The sequence below is a fragment of the Globicephala melas genome, chromosome 3 (assembly GCF_963455315.2).
Source record: "Globicephala melas chromosome 3, mGloMel1.2, whole genome shotgun sequence".
NCBI classification, from domain to species: Eukaryota; Metazoa; Chordata; class Mammalia; order Artiodactyla; family Delphinidae; genus Globicephala; species Globicephala melas.
Genome location: NC_083316.1, coordinates 157,041,452 through 157,058,787, shown reverse-complemented (window position 1 = coordinate 157,058,787; position 17,336 = coordinate 157,041,452). Strand labels below are relative to the sequence as shown.

The following is a 17,336-nucleotide window of genomic DNA, read 5'->3' as shown; positions in this document are numbered from 1 at the left end:
GAACCTGACTTCACTTTAAGGTTTTTTGTTTTGTTTGTTTTTCCTCCCACCTCTCTCCCAGGTCAGTTTTTTTTTTTTTAGTTTTAGTTTAATATTTATTTATTTATTTTTGGCTGCGTTGGGTCTTAGTTACGGCACACGGGATCTTTCCTCGTGGCACACAGGATTCTCTCTAGTTGTGGTGGGCAGGTTCCAGAGCGAGCAGACTCAGTAGTTGTGGTGCACAGGCTCTCTAATTGTGGCACACGGTCTCAGTAGTTGTGGCTCATGGGCTTAGTTGCCCCGCGGCATGTGGGATCTTCGTTCCCCAACCGGGAATTGAGCCTATGTCCCCTGCATTGGAAGGCAGATCCTTAACCACTGGACCACCAGGAAAGTCCCCCAGGTCAAGTTATGATGACAAAGTTAGGAAGAAACTTCTGGCTTTCGGCGTTTTTTTTGGATTTCAGAATTGCAGATAAGGGATTGCAGACCTATACTTGCTTGCCTATTTACAGAACAGCACAGTTGTCATTGAGACTTTTGGTGCAGTGGCCAGACTACCTGGCCTCACATCCCAGCTCTGGCATGAACCAGCTGCGGGACCCTGGGCCTCAGTTTCCTCACCTGCAGCACAGGAGTATTAATTCTCCCGCACAGGTGTGCTTTGAGGATTAAACAGCTTAGTATACAGTACAGTGCTCAGAACCCTGCTTAGTATGTGGTTTGCTCAGCGTATATGGAACATGACAACATCACTGAGAAAGACAGACATTTAAGACACGTCTTCAGGACAATCTGATAATTACAAGCTCACTGCTGAGGTCCTGCAGGCCACCAGGGCAGGCTGAATCTTTTTCTAGTATTACAGTCGTTCACATCCTCAGGCTTGGAGCCTCCCAGGGCTGCAGACACGGAGGTTTCAAAAGTCCCCACAGGAGGCTCTGTCACACCTTGGGGTCAGCTGAAGGGGAGGCAGAGGGTGCCCTGGGAGGGGTCTGGCCTTGTGTCCTTTGTGAGCACTCCCTCTCTCTGCCAGGGCTCTGGAGTCCCAGCCCCTTAGCACATCAAATGGCCGTGAGACTGGATTCTTGTTCACAGAGGAGACGTGGGGTTTCTGCTCCACTGCAGATGCAAAGGTGAGGCTGGGCCTTCTCCAGACATATCCTTCACAAGCATTTCCACAGGACACAGCGAAAAGGGGTCTTTCCCTTATTGTAACAGTAACACGTGCTTATTGCAAAAATTCAAATCATTCAAAAGGACAGGAAATAATGGAAAATATGGCCTGTGTTGTTTCTCATCCTCCAGCTGCCTGGGACCAACGAACAGGCCCCCAGGCACCTGTCTCTCTGAGCTTCTCCTCATATACACAAGGACACCCACACACCACATACACACTCACCCTCACATACACCCTATATCCTCTCGCCCTCACACATACACACCCACACACCCTCACATACACATGTTCCCACCCTTGCCGCCTCCCCTACACCCTCACAGCCCCAACACTCGAATCTTCCCAAAAGCGGATCAGACATACATAAAAGAACACGCTTATAAATGAGGCAGGCATTCAGCCATTTCTTGCTGACGCTAGCAGGTGCATGAAGGATGCTGCCCCTGTAACTCTTTGACTATTGTTCTGGTTCTTCCCTGACTGCCCAGACCCTTGGTTTTCACGTTCGGGAAGTGGGAATGAGAATAACATAGCCAAACTCTCACAGGGTGCCTGAGAAGCTCAAGTGGGATTTACACTTAACATGAAACCATTCTGCAAACTGTCACGTGTAAAACAATCTGAGGAATTACTACTGCCCTTCTCCCCGTCCCCGGAACAGGAAATAATTAGACTTTTAAAAGGACTTCAGGAAGATGGCAAAGCCATCCTAGTGGCACAGACCACTTGTAACAAGACTGTTAGGGGTGAGGACGCCTCAGTTTCGGGGTGGGGTGGGCCCTTCACAGTCAGATTTCATACCAGCCAGCCAGTGCCGGGGGCCTTCAGGTCCCCAAACACCCCACAAAACACCTCCTTGATCTGTGACGGTGACCTTCAGTCAGCAGATGAGTGGAGTAGCCCCTGCTCTTGCTGGGCTTTGGGAATTATGGGGGTCCTCTCCACCTGCAGGGAGAAAGGAGGGAGGTGACCCCGGCTCCGGGATGGTGGGATGGGGCAGGAGGCTGAGGCCAGGGAAAGCACCCACCCCATGCCCCGCCCCCATCCTGAGTTCCAAGGCATCCCCGCCATGCTTGAGAACACCTGGGGCTTCCTCTCCCCAACCGGTCCACCCCACAGTCACCTGAGGCTTGCTCGTAAGATTCCTTATTTCTGGCTGTGGGGAAAGAGAACACAAGAGAGGAGGTGGGTGGTGTGTCCCCACCTTCTCCCTCCCGCTCCCGCTCTGGGCCCTTCCCAAAGTCAGGCCCAGTGGTGTCCCCTGACTGTGGGATCTGCAGGGTCCTCGGGGTGGTGTGCAGCTGTGGGGTGGGGACGTTTGGGCTTTTCCACAGGTGGGGGACAGGGGGCAGGACCTCAGCAGTAGTTGCTGCTCCCCAGGAGGGAACAGTTCTAGCTGCAGGGATGGGAGCACAGCATTCTTCCCCATAAGGCTGGACCAGCCAGAGGGCCTCCCACTCCTTTGTTTCTTCCCCACCTACCTTGAATGCACTTGGTCAAGGTCACACCACCAACAACCACCAGCAAGACCAGGATGAGGGAGATAACCACAGCAGTAAGTCCAGGATGAGAGGACTCTAAGAAAAGACAGAGAAAAGGGGCCCCCCCACCCCCAGTCCATGGGACTGTCTCCAGGTGCCCTGGGCCCTCCCCAGCCCCTCCTCACCCGCTCCGGGCCAAGCCCCAGCTCCTCACCCCAGGACACAGTGAGCGTGTGGTTCAGGCTGGAGTGCTGCACGCGGCAGGTGTACTGGGCCTTCTTCCCCGCCGGCACCCACACAGCCGCCCACGTCTGATAGGTGCCGTCCCCACTGGGGCGTGTCTCCGCACACTCGGAGTCCAGTTCCTTCTCCCCCAGCCACCAGCTCAGCAAGATGTTGGGTGGATAGAAGCCCAGGGCCCAGCACCTCAGGATGGTGCCGCCATCCTTGGCCGAGTGCTCTGTTATCCGCACTGTGGGTGGCTCTGCAGGGAGAGGGGGAGCGAGGAAGGCTGCTGAGTGCCTGCGCTCTGCCCATCCCTCATGCTTAATCCCGGGCTCCTCCCGCATCCTCCAGGGTGGAGGACAAGGAAATAGGGACAGGGTCTCTCTCCGGGGAAGGCACCCAATTACTGCTGCAAGCAGGGACAACCCACTGCCCACCATTCCAGAAGGGCACTGTCCCGGGAACTTCCATGAGGGGGATATGACCTCCTGCCCCCAACCTCCAAGGAGGGTCCTGGGTGGGGCTGTTGGGCCCTAGACTGACCCTCCCCCTTCTCCCTACAGAGACTCTAGGGTTTTCTCAGAGGCTTGACATACTTCCCCCTGTGACTTCCTGCATACAGGAGGTGCCTAATAAGACTTTGTTAAATGAGGGCAAGAAGGTTACTTCTCTGACCCTATAATGAGAATGGTTATGACTGTGGGCTCCGGAGCTGGACATCCTGGCCATGAAGCCCAGTCTGACTCTGGTCCACAGCCCTCTGCCAGCGCTCAGGGCCTTCCTTCATCATTCCTTCCGCTCAGAGTTCAAGTTCCAAATGACGTAATTCAGGGGTGATAGTTCATTTTCTGTATCCACTTCCCTGGTCCACGGGATGCCCAAGCATTTGGTCAAACATCTTTCTGGGTGTGTGATGGTGTTTCTGGGTGGTATTAACATTTGAATCAGTGGACTCAGTAAAGCAGATTGCCTTCTGCAGTGTGCGTGAGCCCATTCACTGAGCTGAAGATCTGAACGGGACAAGGAGGCTGAGTAATAGGGAGCTCCTCTAGCCTTACTACTGAGCTGGAACACGGGTCTCTCCTGCCTTGAGACTCAAAAAATGAAACACTGGGCTTCCCTGGTGGCGCAGTGGTTGAGAGTCCGCCTGCCGATGCAGGGGACACGGGTCCGTGCCCCGGTCCGGGAAGATCCCACATGCCGCGGAGCGGCTGGGCCCGTGAGCCATGGCCGCTGAGCCTGCGCGTCTGGAGCCTGAGCTCCGCAACGGGAGAGGCCACAGCAGTGAGAGGCCCGCGTACCGCAAAAAAAAAAAAAAAAAAAAAAAAAGAAACACTGACTCTTCTTGGGTCTCGAACTTTCCAGCATTCGGACTGGAACTACACATTGGTTCTCCCGGTTCTCAGGCCTTTGGTCTCAGACTGGAACTGCAACATCAGCTCTTCCTGGGTCTCCAGCTTCCTGACCGCAGATCTTGGAACTTCTCTACCTCCATAGTCATGTGACCCAACTCCTTAGAACACATCTCTTTTTTCCTCTCTCTATGCATCCTGTGGGTTCTGTTTCTGTGGAGAATCCTGACTAATCTACCAGGTGAAGGACAGAAGACAACACCTGGTGCTGAATGAGAGTTCCACACTACTTACTTAACGCACACCAATATGTTTGCTTTGGGGAGGCAGCAGGTATTATTGCCACCCTCATGATACTGATGAGGAAACTGAGGCACAGAGAGGGCAAGTAACTTGCCCAAGGTCACACAGCCAGCAAATCCTGGAGCTGAGCTGTGTATCTAGAGGCTAGGCTCCAGTGCCTGAGCCCTGAACCACCACGCTCTGCTCTCATAATCACATCTTCTGCTCCTGATGTTACCTGTCCTGGCCTCCCTTTGAGGAATATCCTCCCCATTACCTCAACTGATTCACATCCCACTGCTCAATCACCAGACATCACGGTGTGCTGGGTGCTCTGATCAGCCCCACCCCCAGCAGCTTCCCTGACCACCACAGCCGCGAGGCTTTCACCCTCGGCACCCCAAAGCACCCACCTTCCCTAGTGTCCATCCCAGCCCTTGTGTCTCCAGCCCTGCTGACTGGGTTCAGGAGAAGTTTGCGATGCACCTGGAGTCTGGGGAGCATGTTTAGCATGAGGGGTATGAGGGAGGAGAGGGGCAGAGGGCTTCAGTTTCCCCGGCAGTCCCCAGTGGTCCAGGGAGTGGTGAGGGATGCAGACCCTGGGGCCTGGGGTCTGTTTCCCAAGGAGCAGAGCCAAAGGATGTTAAACCCCAAAAGGATTTTATGAGCACCTAGTTTAACCCACTCGCTCTGTGGATGAACAAAATGAGGCCCAGAAAAAGGGGGTTTATTCTCCAAGACCACACTGGGACAGGGGAGGCTCCACAACTCCCCACTCCACCTCACTTGAAGGCCTGTGGTCTGGGCTTTCTTCCTCCTCTGCAGGAAAAAGCTGTTGGCTAGCTGGCCATCTTTCTGGGTCCCAGTGGGCTTGTCTGAGCCAGGGGGACACTGCCTGCTTCCTCACCCCCCCACCCAAAGGCTTCTCTGTCAAATGGGATGGCTCTCGAGAATGGGAGCATGGGGCCATTCTGCATTGCCACAGGGTGGGCCTTACCTCTCCGGCTGAATCTCTGGCCTCCCAGCTCCAGGTATCTGTGCAGAGAGGCAAGGCAGGGGCCTTCCAGGTAGGCCTTGTCGTACTCTGCGTAGCAGCGCTCTGTCTCCCACCAGTGCTTGGTCCGCATGGCCACGGGTTCAGCTGACACCCAGCTCAGGGTTTCCAGGTCCAGCGACAGGTGGTCCTGCCCATCGTAGCCAAACTGCCAGAAGCCCCTGTAGCGGCCGTCTTCCTGGATCTCACAGCCGAACATGCGCTGAGTACTGTGCATCCCTGTGTGTGCAGGTAAGAAGACTTTGGTTAGTGGTGGCCGGGGGTGTCAAGTCCCTGAGAGGCACAGAGAAGCCCACCACCCAGAGGGGACTCCAAAGGGTGGAGGGACAGGGTGTCAGCATTTAAAGAACAAAAACAAAAACGGGGGCTTCCCTGTGGCGCAGTGGTTAAAAATCCGTCTGCCAATGCAGGGGACACGGGTTCTAGCCCTGGTCTGGGAAGATCCCACATGCCATGGAGCAACTAAGCCCGAGCACAACTATTGAGCCTGCACTCCAGAGCCCATGCGCCACAACTACTGAAGCCCGTGCGCCTAGAGCCCGTGCTCTGCAACAAGAGGAGCCACCGCAGTGAGAAGCCCACGCACCGCAGCGAAGAGTAGCCCCCGCTCGCCACAACTAGAGAAAGCCCACGTGCAGAACCGAAGACCCAATGCAGCCAAAAATAAATAAATAAAATAAATAAGTTTATTAAAAAAAATCTCCCAAGTAATTTTGATAAGCAGCCTGGGCTGAGAAACCTGCTGGGCCTCTCATGTGGGATGAACACTCAAGTTCATATTTAGACACATCCTTATTTCATATCCCACACTACTTATGGGTGTATAATGTCCTCAGTGCTAAGACTACGTCATGCCATGCTTATCTCGGGGGCCCTGGGCTGGTGCACAGCCCTTCCCAGGCTCAGTCCTTTATATCTACTCTTTCTCTTTTTTTTGCGATACGCGGGCCTCTCACTGCTGTGGCCTCTCCCGTTGCGGAGCACAGGCTCCAGACGCGCAGGCTCAGCGGCCATGGCTCACGGGCCCAGCCGCTCCGCGGCATATGGGATCTTCCCGGACCGGGGCACGAACCCGTTTTCCCTGCATCGGCAGGAGGACTCTCAACCACTGCGCCACCAGGGAAGCCCTATATCTACTCTTTCTGAGGCCTCTGGGGACCCGAGGCTTTTAGTTTGGTCATTTGGGTGTGTCTGGCCACAGAGCAGGAGGGTATTGTGTGAACGAGCTGTGCTCCATAAGCACTTTCTTGAGAATTAGCAGCAGCCTTGGTGGTAGCTGTAAGCTTGCTGCTGCTGAGATGGGGAAGCTGAGATGGCATCTTGAGGACCTGGGTGGGAAGGCGTGATTTGAGGGTGGTGCGTGAGGCAGGGAAAAGCCTCTCCCAGTCTGCTGAGGTCCAGAACCCTGGGTAGCCAAGGGGAGAGGGGGAGCTATCGTGGGCCCTCTGCTCCTGTGGAGGCCTGCTGCACTGGCCTGTGGGCTGGCTGCTGAAGCCCTGATTCTGAGGCCCTGAGGCCCCTGCTTGGCTGTGGGGGAAGGAGACTGAGAAGAGCCAAGTATCAGAAGCTTGTCCCACACCCTATGACGGGCATGGCTGCCTCGAGGGTCAGTGTGCAGAGCGTGAAGCATGGGGAGTCCGCCCAACGCACCGCTGCTGTGGTTGTGGTAGCCCATCACCGTCCACATCTCCACCTGCTGCACCTCCGCCCATTTCTCCTGCTTCCTGGTCTCCGTCTCCCAGTACTGGGCATCCATCGGCGTCATCCACGGGGCCTGGGGCTCAGCCTTGCCCACACGACTGTCAAACCGGATGAAGGGCTGGTCGTCCACGTAGCCTACAGCCAGAAACTTAGGGAGGCTTGGGCCTGGCTCTGATAGGGTCAGGTAGTAGTAGTGGAGCGAGTGTGTCCCTGTGGAAACACAGGCTGGTCTCAGGCTCACATGGACTGCCTGGGTCTGCACTGGGTGGGGGTCGGGGGAGGGTGGTCAGTGTGCTGGGTAGGGTTGGCAGTGGAAACGTATCCAGAGAATTCGTTATCAGCAAGAACTGGGAATTTCAGTGGAAAAAATAAGGGCATCCAAAGAGTTTAAATATAGACAGAATCAGTCAAACACTGAGAACAAAGTTCATGCATTAAGGCTTATGGATTTTCTTCCCAGAAAGTTTCTCAGCTCTTCACTCAGGGCCTACTTACTCATACTTTATACTCATCTCTAATAAGTATGATTTTCTGGTTTCCCATTTCAAATTAAAAATATTTCTTTTTAAGAGTTGGTTGTTTGGAAGCTTAATTTATGTGGAATTATTCATTGCCCAGACATACCTGGGAAAGGTTGGCCATCATTCTTAGCTTGAATCACTGCCGCCAAGCTGGTGGCATCTTGACTCCATTCCCCACTCCCTCCTGCTCCCACAGCAGACGTTACTAGTCAATCTCTTTTCTCTTTGAGTCCAAATGCTGCCCCTCTACTATGTCTCCAAAAGCGCCAACTCATCAGTTAAACTTGGTGCTGGAGATGAAATCTACTTAGCAGCCAGTCCTGACTCAAGCTATTAAAACAAATGCTGTATCTTAAGAAACGCAGGCCACATTTCTCAGAGATATCCCTGGCTTACTCTCTTACCTAATTTTTAAAAAACTTCTTGCTCAGAAGTTTTTATCCCTCAACACTCCTGTCTCTGTTATTTTTCTCCATAGCACTACACTTCCTAGAGAATATGCACTTTGTTTGTCTTGTTAATGGTCCGTCTCTCCTCTGCCACGTCAGCTCCCTAAGGGCAGCGATTCCTGTATGGATTGCTCTGTTTCCCCAGCACCTAGATTAGCTTCTGGCACACAGTAGGTGCTCAATGGTTGAACATTCAAGTGAGAAAGGAGAAGTCAAACACATCTCCCCACTCACAGCTCTTTTTTTTACTGCCTTCTTGTTATTTCAGGCTACACCAAACTCCGCCCAGGCCCTCTGCACCTGCTGCACTCCCCTCTCTGTTTTCTCTCAGCCAGTTTCCTCATTCCTCAGGTTGTAGTAAGGTGTCCCCTCCTCCAGGAAGTCCTCCTGATTTCAGCCTGATGTCCCTCAGAGGGGTCTCAATAGTGTCCTGTGCTCCCTGTGAAACTGTGGACTCCATGAGGGTGGGCAATACATCTGACTCTGTCATCGCTGTTTCCCCAGGGCCTAGCAGCACAGCTGGCACACAGTGAGCACTTACTTCTGGCCTTTGTTGAACTGGACAAAAAATAAGAACATGAATGGCAGTGACAATAATCACAGCTGCCATTTTTGGAATGACCACTGTGTGTACTGGTTTAACGGCTCCTCACTCACTATCTCAGTTGATCTTTACAATAAACCTAAGAGGTCAGTGTGGTTGGCCCCATTTTTCAGATAAAGGAACCGAGGTCCAGGGGAGGCCACGTATAGCACTCAAAGGCATGCACTAGAAAGAGGGCAGCCCATATTCTCTCCCCAGGGTTCGCTGCCTTTTTCTAAGCTGAGGAAAGAGGTGTTCTCTTCTCACGGCTGGAGAAACCTCCTCATGGGAGGCAAGAGGGGTCCATGTTAAGAGTGTTTGAGTGAAGGGTTAACATCGGGTCTGGGCTGGTGTGGGCCTCCTGGGAAATGCCTGGAGTCTCTCTCACGGTGCTGTTTGCTTGCACACCATTGAGTTAAGATCAGTGTGGTGTGCTCCTGTGCTGGCAGCTGTGAACAGGCACAAAGGCGTTGGGGAGAACAGAGGCTACGGTTTCTCTGTGTCAAGGTGACCCACCCACTCCTTGGCTCTGATCTGCAGCAGCTCTACCTGCCCTGGAAGTGAGGGAGGGCAAAGATCCTGTGTCTTTGGGTAGCTGCTGGCCTCCTGGGTGGTGAGGAAGCCATGCCAGCTGGGCCTCCTGTCCTGCCTCTGTCTCCACAGCTCAGGAAGCATAGTGTGATAGGCTGAATAATGGCCCCCCCAAGATATCCCTGGAACCTTTGAATGTTACCTTATGTGGTACCAGGAGTTTTGCAGATGAAATTAAGGATCTTGAGATGGAGAGATTATCCTGGATTGTCTAGGCGGGCCCTAATGTGTCCTTAGAAGAGGGAGGCGGAGGGAGAGTCCATGACGTCAGAGGGGAAGGTGATGTGAAGATGGAGAAGAGAAAGATGCAGGAAGGCACCACGTGCCAAGAAATGCAGCTCTAGAAGCTGGAAGAGGCAAGGAAACAGATTCTCCGTTACAGCCTCTTTAGGGAGCCGGCCCTGCCAACACCTTGATTTCAGCCCAGTGAAACCCATTTTGGACTTCTGACCTCCAGAACTGAAATAGAAGAAATGAGTAGCTTGTAGCCCCCAAGCTGTGGTCACCTGTTACAGCAGCTACAGGAAACAGACAGTATTCGACTGAAGCCCATTAGGTCCTGAGGGTTTGGTGGCCAGTGAGTCCCGGGGCCGGCGGAGGGTAGTGGAGGGGGGAGGGAGAGAGAGAGGGAGGAGAATGCACCATCTGGGAGCAAGGACATCCTCTGACAGCTGTGCCAAAGACTGAGGGACACAGAAGTAGAGGCCCAGGAACCCTGGTGCTCCCATCACCTAAGCAAAGAGGCCGTGAAGGGACGGATGTGCTCTTCCCCAGGTGCGGAAAATGCAGGAAAGAGCAAGCGATCCTGAGGTCAGGCCTGGTGGGAAAGGGAGCAACACACACCTGGTCGTTCTGTTAGGGCAGGTGCACGACCTTGCTTACTATGTAATGTTACTATTTATTAATGTTAGCTGCTTTAGTGGCCAGTTATTTTTGGTTAAAATGAAGGGAAGTCGATCAATATATATATATATATTTTAAAATTTACGAAACACTTTTAAAGCACTTAGGGGCTGGCCCTGTCCTGAGCACTTTATAAGATGTTGGCCAGGTCACCCTCATAACAACTTTATCAGGAGGGTACTATTGTACCTATCTATGACATATGGGGAAACTGAGCCACAGGGAGGCAAAGCCACCTGCAAAGCTCACACCAGTAGTGAAAGGCAGGAACAGACTGCGCACCCAGATTCTCAAGGCGATCCTTGGCTTGAACCCACCCTTTAGTGAACCCACTTCTGGGTGACACTGAGTGGCTGGGGACACATGAGAAGGCCCCTCCCCATGGCATCTCTCCACTCTCTGCCCTCCCAAGACACCATCCTGGCTGCAATTTAAGATGGCTCAGCTCTGCTCATCCTGGCAGCCTAGATCATATGGCCCAGCAGGGCCCACCCTGCCGCCCCACTCAGCAAGTACTTTCTGAGCACCTACCGTTTGGCTATCTCCGAGGCCCTGGGGATGTTGGGATAACCCAAAGAGCCCCAAGTGCCTGCTGTCAGGAAGCTTACATGAATGTAGGGTAAGCAAGATAAAGGAGTAAAATGTATGGTAGGATAGATAGTGATAAGTGCTGAGGGAAAAAAATAAAGCAGAGATATACAAAATATCAGGGGAGGAGTTAAAAATTTTAGATAGAATGGGCAGGGAAGGCCTTCCCAGAAAGGAAACTATTAAAGAACTCAAGGAACCAGCATGTAAAGATCTGGGAGACAGAATTCCAGGTCTGCAGAGGGGAAAGTCAGTGCAAAGGTCCTGAGGCAGGAGCATGCTTGGGGTGTTCTGAGGCTGCTGCAAGAATGCAGGGGAAAAATAAAATGGTGGTGTGATTCAGTGTAGTGGGTGTAGGGGTGAAAGAAGGGGCTGAATTCTGAATCCTTCCCAGGCTTGTCCAGATGGTGTCTGGAATGGCTTGGATATAGCCCTCTGGCCTAGCCCTCCCTGCCACGAGGGCTCTGGTTCCCGGCATCTGCTCTGCCCTGGACTGCTTCACCATGGCCTACGTCCTGGCATCTGGTACCCATCCTGAGAGTCAAGGACTTGCTTTTAGGGCAAGTTCATGATTGTGACCCCCTCAGCTGACTTCCAGATACCGCCTCCCATGTATCCAGGGAGGCGCCTGCCATCTCTTCCTCTCTGAAAATCCCACTGCTCTCTGCTCTGCCTGCCAGATGGTCTTGAGAGCCCAGCCGGCTCTCTGCAGGGGCTCACACCCTGCCTATTCCCATCTTTTCCCCAGGAGGACCGTCTCAGCTGGGACTAGACTCCCACTTGCTAACTGGGCCCAGGAGGGATCATCATGCCTTGGGCTGCAGCCCAGAGTGTGGCAAAACAAGCCGAAGGAGGCCATCTCCTGGCTTTGGAGGCGATACCACCTGCCAGGCTGGGGGTCAGTGCCACGCACTGTGGGACCATGGCAGGAGGAAGTGGGGGACACACAGCAGGCATCCAGGGGGATCTGCTCCTGCTGTGACATGGCCTAAGGAAGTGGCTACATGCCCATCATTGCTTCAGGGCCTGTTTGTATCATCAGCTTCCCACCCCCGACCCCGTCCACTGCCACTTCCTGGTCACTGGGCCATGTGGCCAGCCCCCAACAAGGATCAGTCCTGCACCCGCTTTGGCCCAGCCTTTTACCTTCTCCTCTGACTGTGGTGGAGGAGGGTGGAGGCCAGCCCCTTTCCCACTCTGCCCAGGAGACTTTTGTGCATCTGCCTCACTTCCCCCACAATCCACGTAGCACTGCCAGTTCCTAGCTGCGTGGCCATGAGGAAGTTATTTCACAGCTCCAAGCCTTGGTGTCCTCATCTGTAAGTGGGTGCAATTAACTGACCTGCTCCAGAGTGCTAGAGCATTTGGTGAGATAATGAAAATAAGGAAGAAGTACAGGCATGGAGACCTCATCTTCTTAGTCTTAGAGCTTTCCTATTCTGAAGGGAGAGGTGGCCGTGGGAAGGAGAGAGCTGGAGTCGGGGGTGGGGAAAGATGACTGAGTGAGGGGCCAGCTCACTGGAGGTCAGGTCTCATCCCCTGGGACACCCTCCAAAGGCTCTGGCCTCTGTGTCCTCTACCCTGGCAGAGTTCCCCCGCCCCAAGACAGTATACTAGATTCCAAGACTGTGCACACGGCCTCCTGCAGACTGGGGGCTCCTGGCCTCCACCATCCTACCCCTTGTTCAGCAGATAGGCACGATCTTACCTGTAGGCCATGGCTTCTTTTCCAACTTCAGGTGTGCCAGTTCTGCCATCACCACCTCTGCCCTGGCCGCCGGGCTATCGGCCACCAAGGGCAGCCCCCAGGGACTCTCTGCAAGGGAGAAACGGAAAAGGGAAGTATGAATCTCAAGGTATAAACATCCTACGCATCCTTGTGTTTGCTGGGAGAGACAGTATGGAATGATGATGAGAGGCACGTTGAAAGGGAAGAGGGATGTGGGGCCTTTGCCACAGGAGTGGCTGGAAGCTCCCCCCAGCACCCAGGCACAAAGCCAGCAGGGCTGAGGTCTGGGCCTTGGTGCCAGGCGTGGTTCCTGAGCTTTACAAGTATTGATTCGTGGTGTTTTCCCTGCATTCCTGTGAGGCAGGTCTTGATTGTTCCCACTTAGAGAGGAGGGAAACCAGGACTGGGCTTTGCTAGAGGTTCTCCATCCGGCTGCCCAACGCTGCTTTGACTATCCTGCCATTGATATGGATTTAGTGGATTTGGGGGTAAGGGAGGGCTGCACACTGGCGGGCGTTGAAAACTCCCGGGTGATTCTCATGTGCTGCCCAGGTCCTCCTGGCTCTGCCCTGCCCACCTGCTCAGCTGTGCCAGCCCTGACCTCTCTCCGCTTGCAATATTACTCATTTGACAAACATCTATTGAGCACCTACTACAAGCCAGGCACTGAGCCAGGTGGGGGTGTGTGTGGGGACAGAGAGACAGACATAGCCCCCAGGGAGCTCAGGTCTGGCAGGGAAGGGGACAATCGAGCAATTACACAAGCAGATCCAGTAAGGCCAGTGGGGGCTGACAAGTGTCGGGGAGCAGAAGTACCAGGTGCCGGGGGCATCCTGGGGCAGGAGGGTGCCGAGGTCAGGGGTCTTGTAGGCTGAAACCTGGAGGAGACCTCACAGTGTGAGTTACCTGGCAGTAGGGTGCGTGAGGAGGGAAGGAAATTTGGGGCTCGTGTGAGTCTAGTGTAGTTTCAGAACTTGCTGCATCAGCCTCGCCTGGGGAAATGCAAATTCTTGGGCCCCAGCCCTACTGAGTCAGAAGCTCTGGGGGTGGGTCCTAGCTTTCTGTAGTTCAGCAAGCCCTCTGGGTGATTCTAAGGTTTGAGAACTGCTCTAGGCAAAAGCACTGGCACCTGGGAATGCCTGGAATGAAAAAGAGTGTGGTGTGTTCAGGAAAACCAAGGTCAAGGGACGACTACAAATGCAAGAGATGAGTCTGGGGAGGAAAAAAAAGGGCTAGATTGCCTCTTCGTGCCTCAGTTTCTCCTTGAGGCCAAATTGGGTCAGGTCCTATGGGCTGGAGTTCAAGGGCAAGGTCTGGGCCACAGAAAGGGTGTGGCTGTGGACAGCAGGGAGGAGACCCTGAATCCCTGGCTTGGATGAACCTGAGATGGAGTGCAGGAAGGGGGGGGCAGAGTAACAAGGGCACGCAGAGTCACATGAGGAGGAGGGTGGAAAAGGGAAGAGGGAGACCAGAAGCAGTCTCAGTGGTCATGGCCCTTGAAGTTCTATAGGACTGGCCTCTGCAGTCCCTCCCCTAGCCTGCCCTTGATGCTGCTCCTGTCTCAGTGCCCCCTGGTTGCCCAGGCCAGATACCCAAGAGTACGGCCCTTACCCTGCTCTCACCCCCACTCCCCAGGCCCTAATTCCAGCTTTGCTGTAGTAACCAGCTTTGTAATCATTTATCTCTACTTAATCTGTCTCTCACAGCTTTGATCCCAAGGGCCACGGATTAGTTCTGCCATCTCCTCTCACCGGGCCAGGACTCCCTGCCTCAGCTTCTGCCTGAGGCAGCATGGGCTCCAGAGCCAGCCTGGAACCCAAATTCTAACGAGCCGTGAGACTCTGGGAGACCCTGGGTAGCCAGTTAACCTCTCTGAGCCTCAGGGTCCCTATCTTTACCATGGGGATAATAATTGAATCCTTGTCATAGGATTCAATTCTAAGCTGCTATGAGGCTTAGAACTCCCTGCTGCATGACTCATGACATCTGCCCCTTGAAATCCACTTCTTCATTCCCCACCTCCTGCAGGGAAAGCCTGGCACCCAGGAGTGTTTGAGGGGCCTTGCTGGAGATGCCTAGCTACCTCCCTGCCATGTGCCATCTCTCTCCTACAGTTTGGCACGCACCAGGGTCACCCTCCATTCCTTCCCTCCTCCTTGGCTTGGGGACCTGTCCCCCTGGGCCAGCCTTGACCATTCCCCTCACAAGGCTACAGGGTCTATGCACACGCACCCATGACCATCCCTGCCACGCAGAACTGGAATCGCCTATGCGTCCCTGTATCACCCCTGGGGGGAGCTGTAAGAAGGATCCTCAGGGGCTGTGTGAACCTGAGAACCAGGGCTGGTTACAGTCTTGGCCCAGAGACACAGTGTAACCAGTCCTGGTTTTCAGGTTCACAGCCCCACTCCCCTGGGGTCCCTGTTTCAGGGACACTGGCCAAACTCGTCCCCATCTCTGGCTCCATTCTCTCCCCTGATCTCCTGCCCAGACATCCAGGGTGATTCTCCTTCAAGTGTTTCCCATGGGGAGCTGAGGGCTGAATCCTCCTGGAGATGCATGCTATTGCGTTCAGGAGGCTCAACTTGGAGGGAAAAAATAACCTCTTTATTTTCACTAACCTCTAGCTGAAGTTTGGCCTTTCTCCCATGCTGAATGGAGGCAACAGAGCTCAGCAGGATTTGCAGAACCTGTGCTTTGGTCTCTGATAGAAGCCACAGATGTTTTCGAATCATGTGACCGTTGTTGCAGACACCTGGAAATATGCTTTACCCTCACTACTTCCAAATTCTGGGAATTGTTGCTATCTAATGCATTCTTTAATGTACTAACTTAGAAGCACATATATTACATATCACAAACTTATATTTCTATTTAAATTTTTTAGTAGCTTTATAAAAACATAACTGGGTTCCTTTGGAATCCTATGTATGTCATTTTTTGTGTTAAAAACATTCTGAGACAGGGTCCAAGCACAAAAAATCTAAGAACTCCGACTCTGGATCCCAGTGCTGCCACCTAGCGCCCACTCTGGGCCCTATTTTAAATCTGTAAATTGTAAATTTTGTGTGTTCTAAGAGCCGAAATGGCTTCTTGGACGTGAAGCCCTTGGAACAGAGCCTGGAATAAAGGACATCAGCTATTATTACTGCCATGATGGTGGACACTTCCCGCCTGTGCTAATAAACTTTCGGGCATCTGTGCGGTCAGGGTGGGCGGTGCTCGGTGGTAGCGGTCGGGAATTCCGGGGGAGGTCCGGCCCAGCAGTTTTGCGCGCAGAACGGAAATGGCTAAAGGATGGAAATTCCCCGCTAGGTCAGAAAAACCCTTGTTGCTCCGCATCACCCGCCACCTCAACAAGGGGTTGCCCGGGCAACCCGAGGGAACCTCGCCAAGGAGCCAGGGAGACCTATAGCGATGGGCAGGTGCCTCGCCGAGCTAGCAGGCGGAGGCTGTGCAGGCGACGCTCAGGTTCCTGCCTCCACGGAGCTTCCCCAGGGCCTTCCTGGAGGACCCAGCCCTGGGAAGTGAGCGCGAGCGGCGTCCTCCAGAGAGGCCAAGGGACCCCCAGGAAGCTGTGGCGTCGGCTGGGTCCCCCGGGGTCCCCACCCTCCTGACCGCTCAGTCCGATCAGGGGTCTGAAATGGGAGGCGGCAAAACAGGGGCCCTGCCTAGCCCGGGGCTCAGCGACCCCTGCGATCTTGGATCAGCTCTCCGATTCACCATCCGGCCCCCTCCCCAAAACCCAGAATAGCTTCCGCGTTCTTGGTGGATCTCTCCCTAGCACCGCCACAGGCGCGAGGCTGGGGGACGATTGGGGGTCCGCCCCGGCTCCCACACCTCTCCGCCCGGTTACCTGCTGCGCCCTCCCGCACCAGTCCCGACAGCAGCAGCAGCAGCAGCAGCGGTGGTGGCAGCGGCGACTGCCGGTCCCGCGCACTCCCGGGACTCTGCGGCCGCCTGATCGGCAGCCTCACGCGCTGCCCCAGGGTGCCGGTCCCGGTGGAGTCCGTCTTCAGCTGTGGGGCAGGGGCCTCGTGCCAACGCCGGCCGCCGTCCGACAGTAGGACGCGTCCCTCGCCGGGGTCCGGGCGGGAGAGTGCTCAGTGCCCCCAGGGCCGCGGCAGCTGCGACCCCGCCCTGGCTCAGGTTCAGGCTCCGGCCGGGCTCTGGCTGCGGCTCCACCGCACGCACCCTGGGGCCCGCCCTCAGGTCCTTGATGGCGCCCTCTGGTGGGCTCGGGAAAAGAAAACATGAAAAAACCCCAATTGTTTGCGGTAATTGTGAAATACAGCACATATGCTTCTTCACTGCCTCACGAAACGAGACCACGAGACCAGGCAGTGAAACTCAAGTTACAGCCATTTGGAAAGTCGGGCGGTGTCTGAGACAACTGTCATGTGATACGAAAACACCTGTGGTTTCTGTTGGGACCGAGGCAACGGTCCTGCTAACACCACTGAGCTTTGCTACCTCTACTCATCAGGGGATGAATGGCTAAATTTCAGCTAGAAGTTAGTGAAAATAAAGGTTATTTTCCCCATCTGGGTTCACAGACCCCCTGAATTCTGACCAGGGATTCCCATGTTCAGGATAATAGTTTTCAGCTGGGCCTTTTCTGATATTTGAAAATTCATAGGAAGAGCTTTGGTGATCCTGATTGGGGCGAGCGAGGGGAGCAATTTACACAACAGAGGGAAAGGCCAGAAGTACAG

At 54.2% G+C, this 17,336-nt stretch overlaps 1 protein-coding gene across 3 annotated transcripts; it reads right to left on the bottom strand.

Moving 5' to 3' along the window:
* Window positions 1–66: 66 nt before the first annotated feature.
* Window positions 67–16,820, bottom strand: LOC115865470 (H-2 class I histocompatibility antigen, Q10 alpha chain-like). Of its 3 annotated transcripts, XM_030880357.3 has the most exons (8): window positions 16,478–16,820; window positions 12,601–12,708; window positions 7,207–7,467; window positions 5,500–5,775; window positions 2,858–3,127; window positions 2,644–2,739; window positions 2,286–2,318; window positions 67–2,107 (listed from the first exon to the last, which is right to left on the bottom strand). In XM_030880357.3, the coding sequence occupies exons 2-8, from the start codon at window positions 12,647–12,649 to the stop codon at window positions 2,043–2,045; spliced, it is 1,050 nt and encodes a 349-aa protein (XP_030736217.3). In that variant the 5' UTR covers window positions 12,650–12,708; window positions 16,478–16,820; the 3' UTR covers window positions 67–2,042. The 3 variants fall into 3 exon arrangements, with proteins under 3 accessions (XP_030736217.3, XP_069901398.1, XP_069901399.1); XM_070045297.1 differs by having other exon boundaries at window positions 67–2,318; XM_070045298.1 differs by lacking the exon at window positions 16,478–16,820 and adding an exon at window positions 9,544–9,748 and having other exon boundaries at window positions 67–2,318.
* Between the last annotated feature and the right edge of the window lie 516 nt (window positions 16,821–17,336).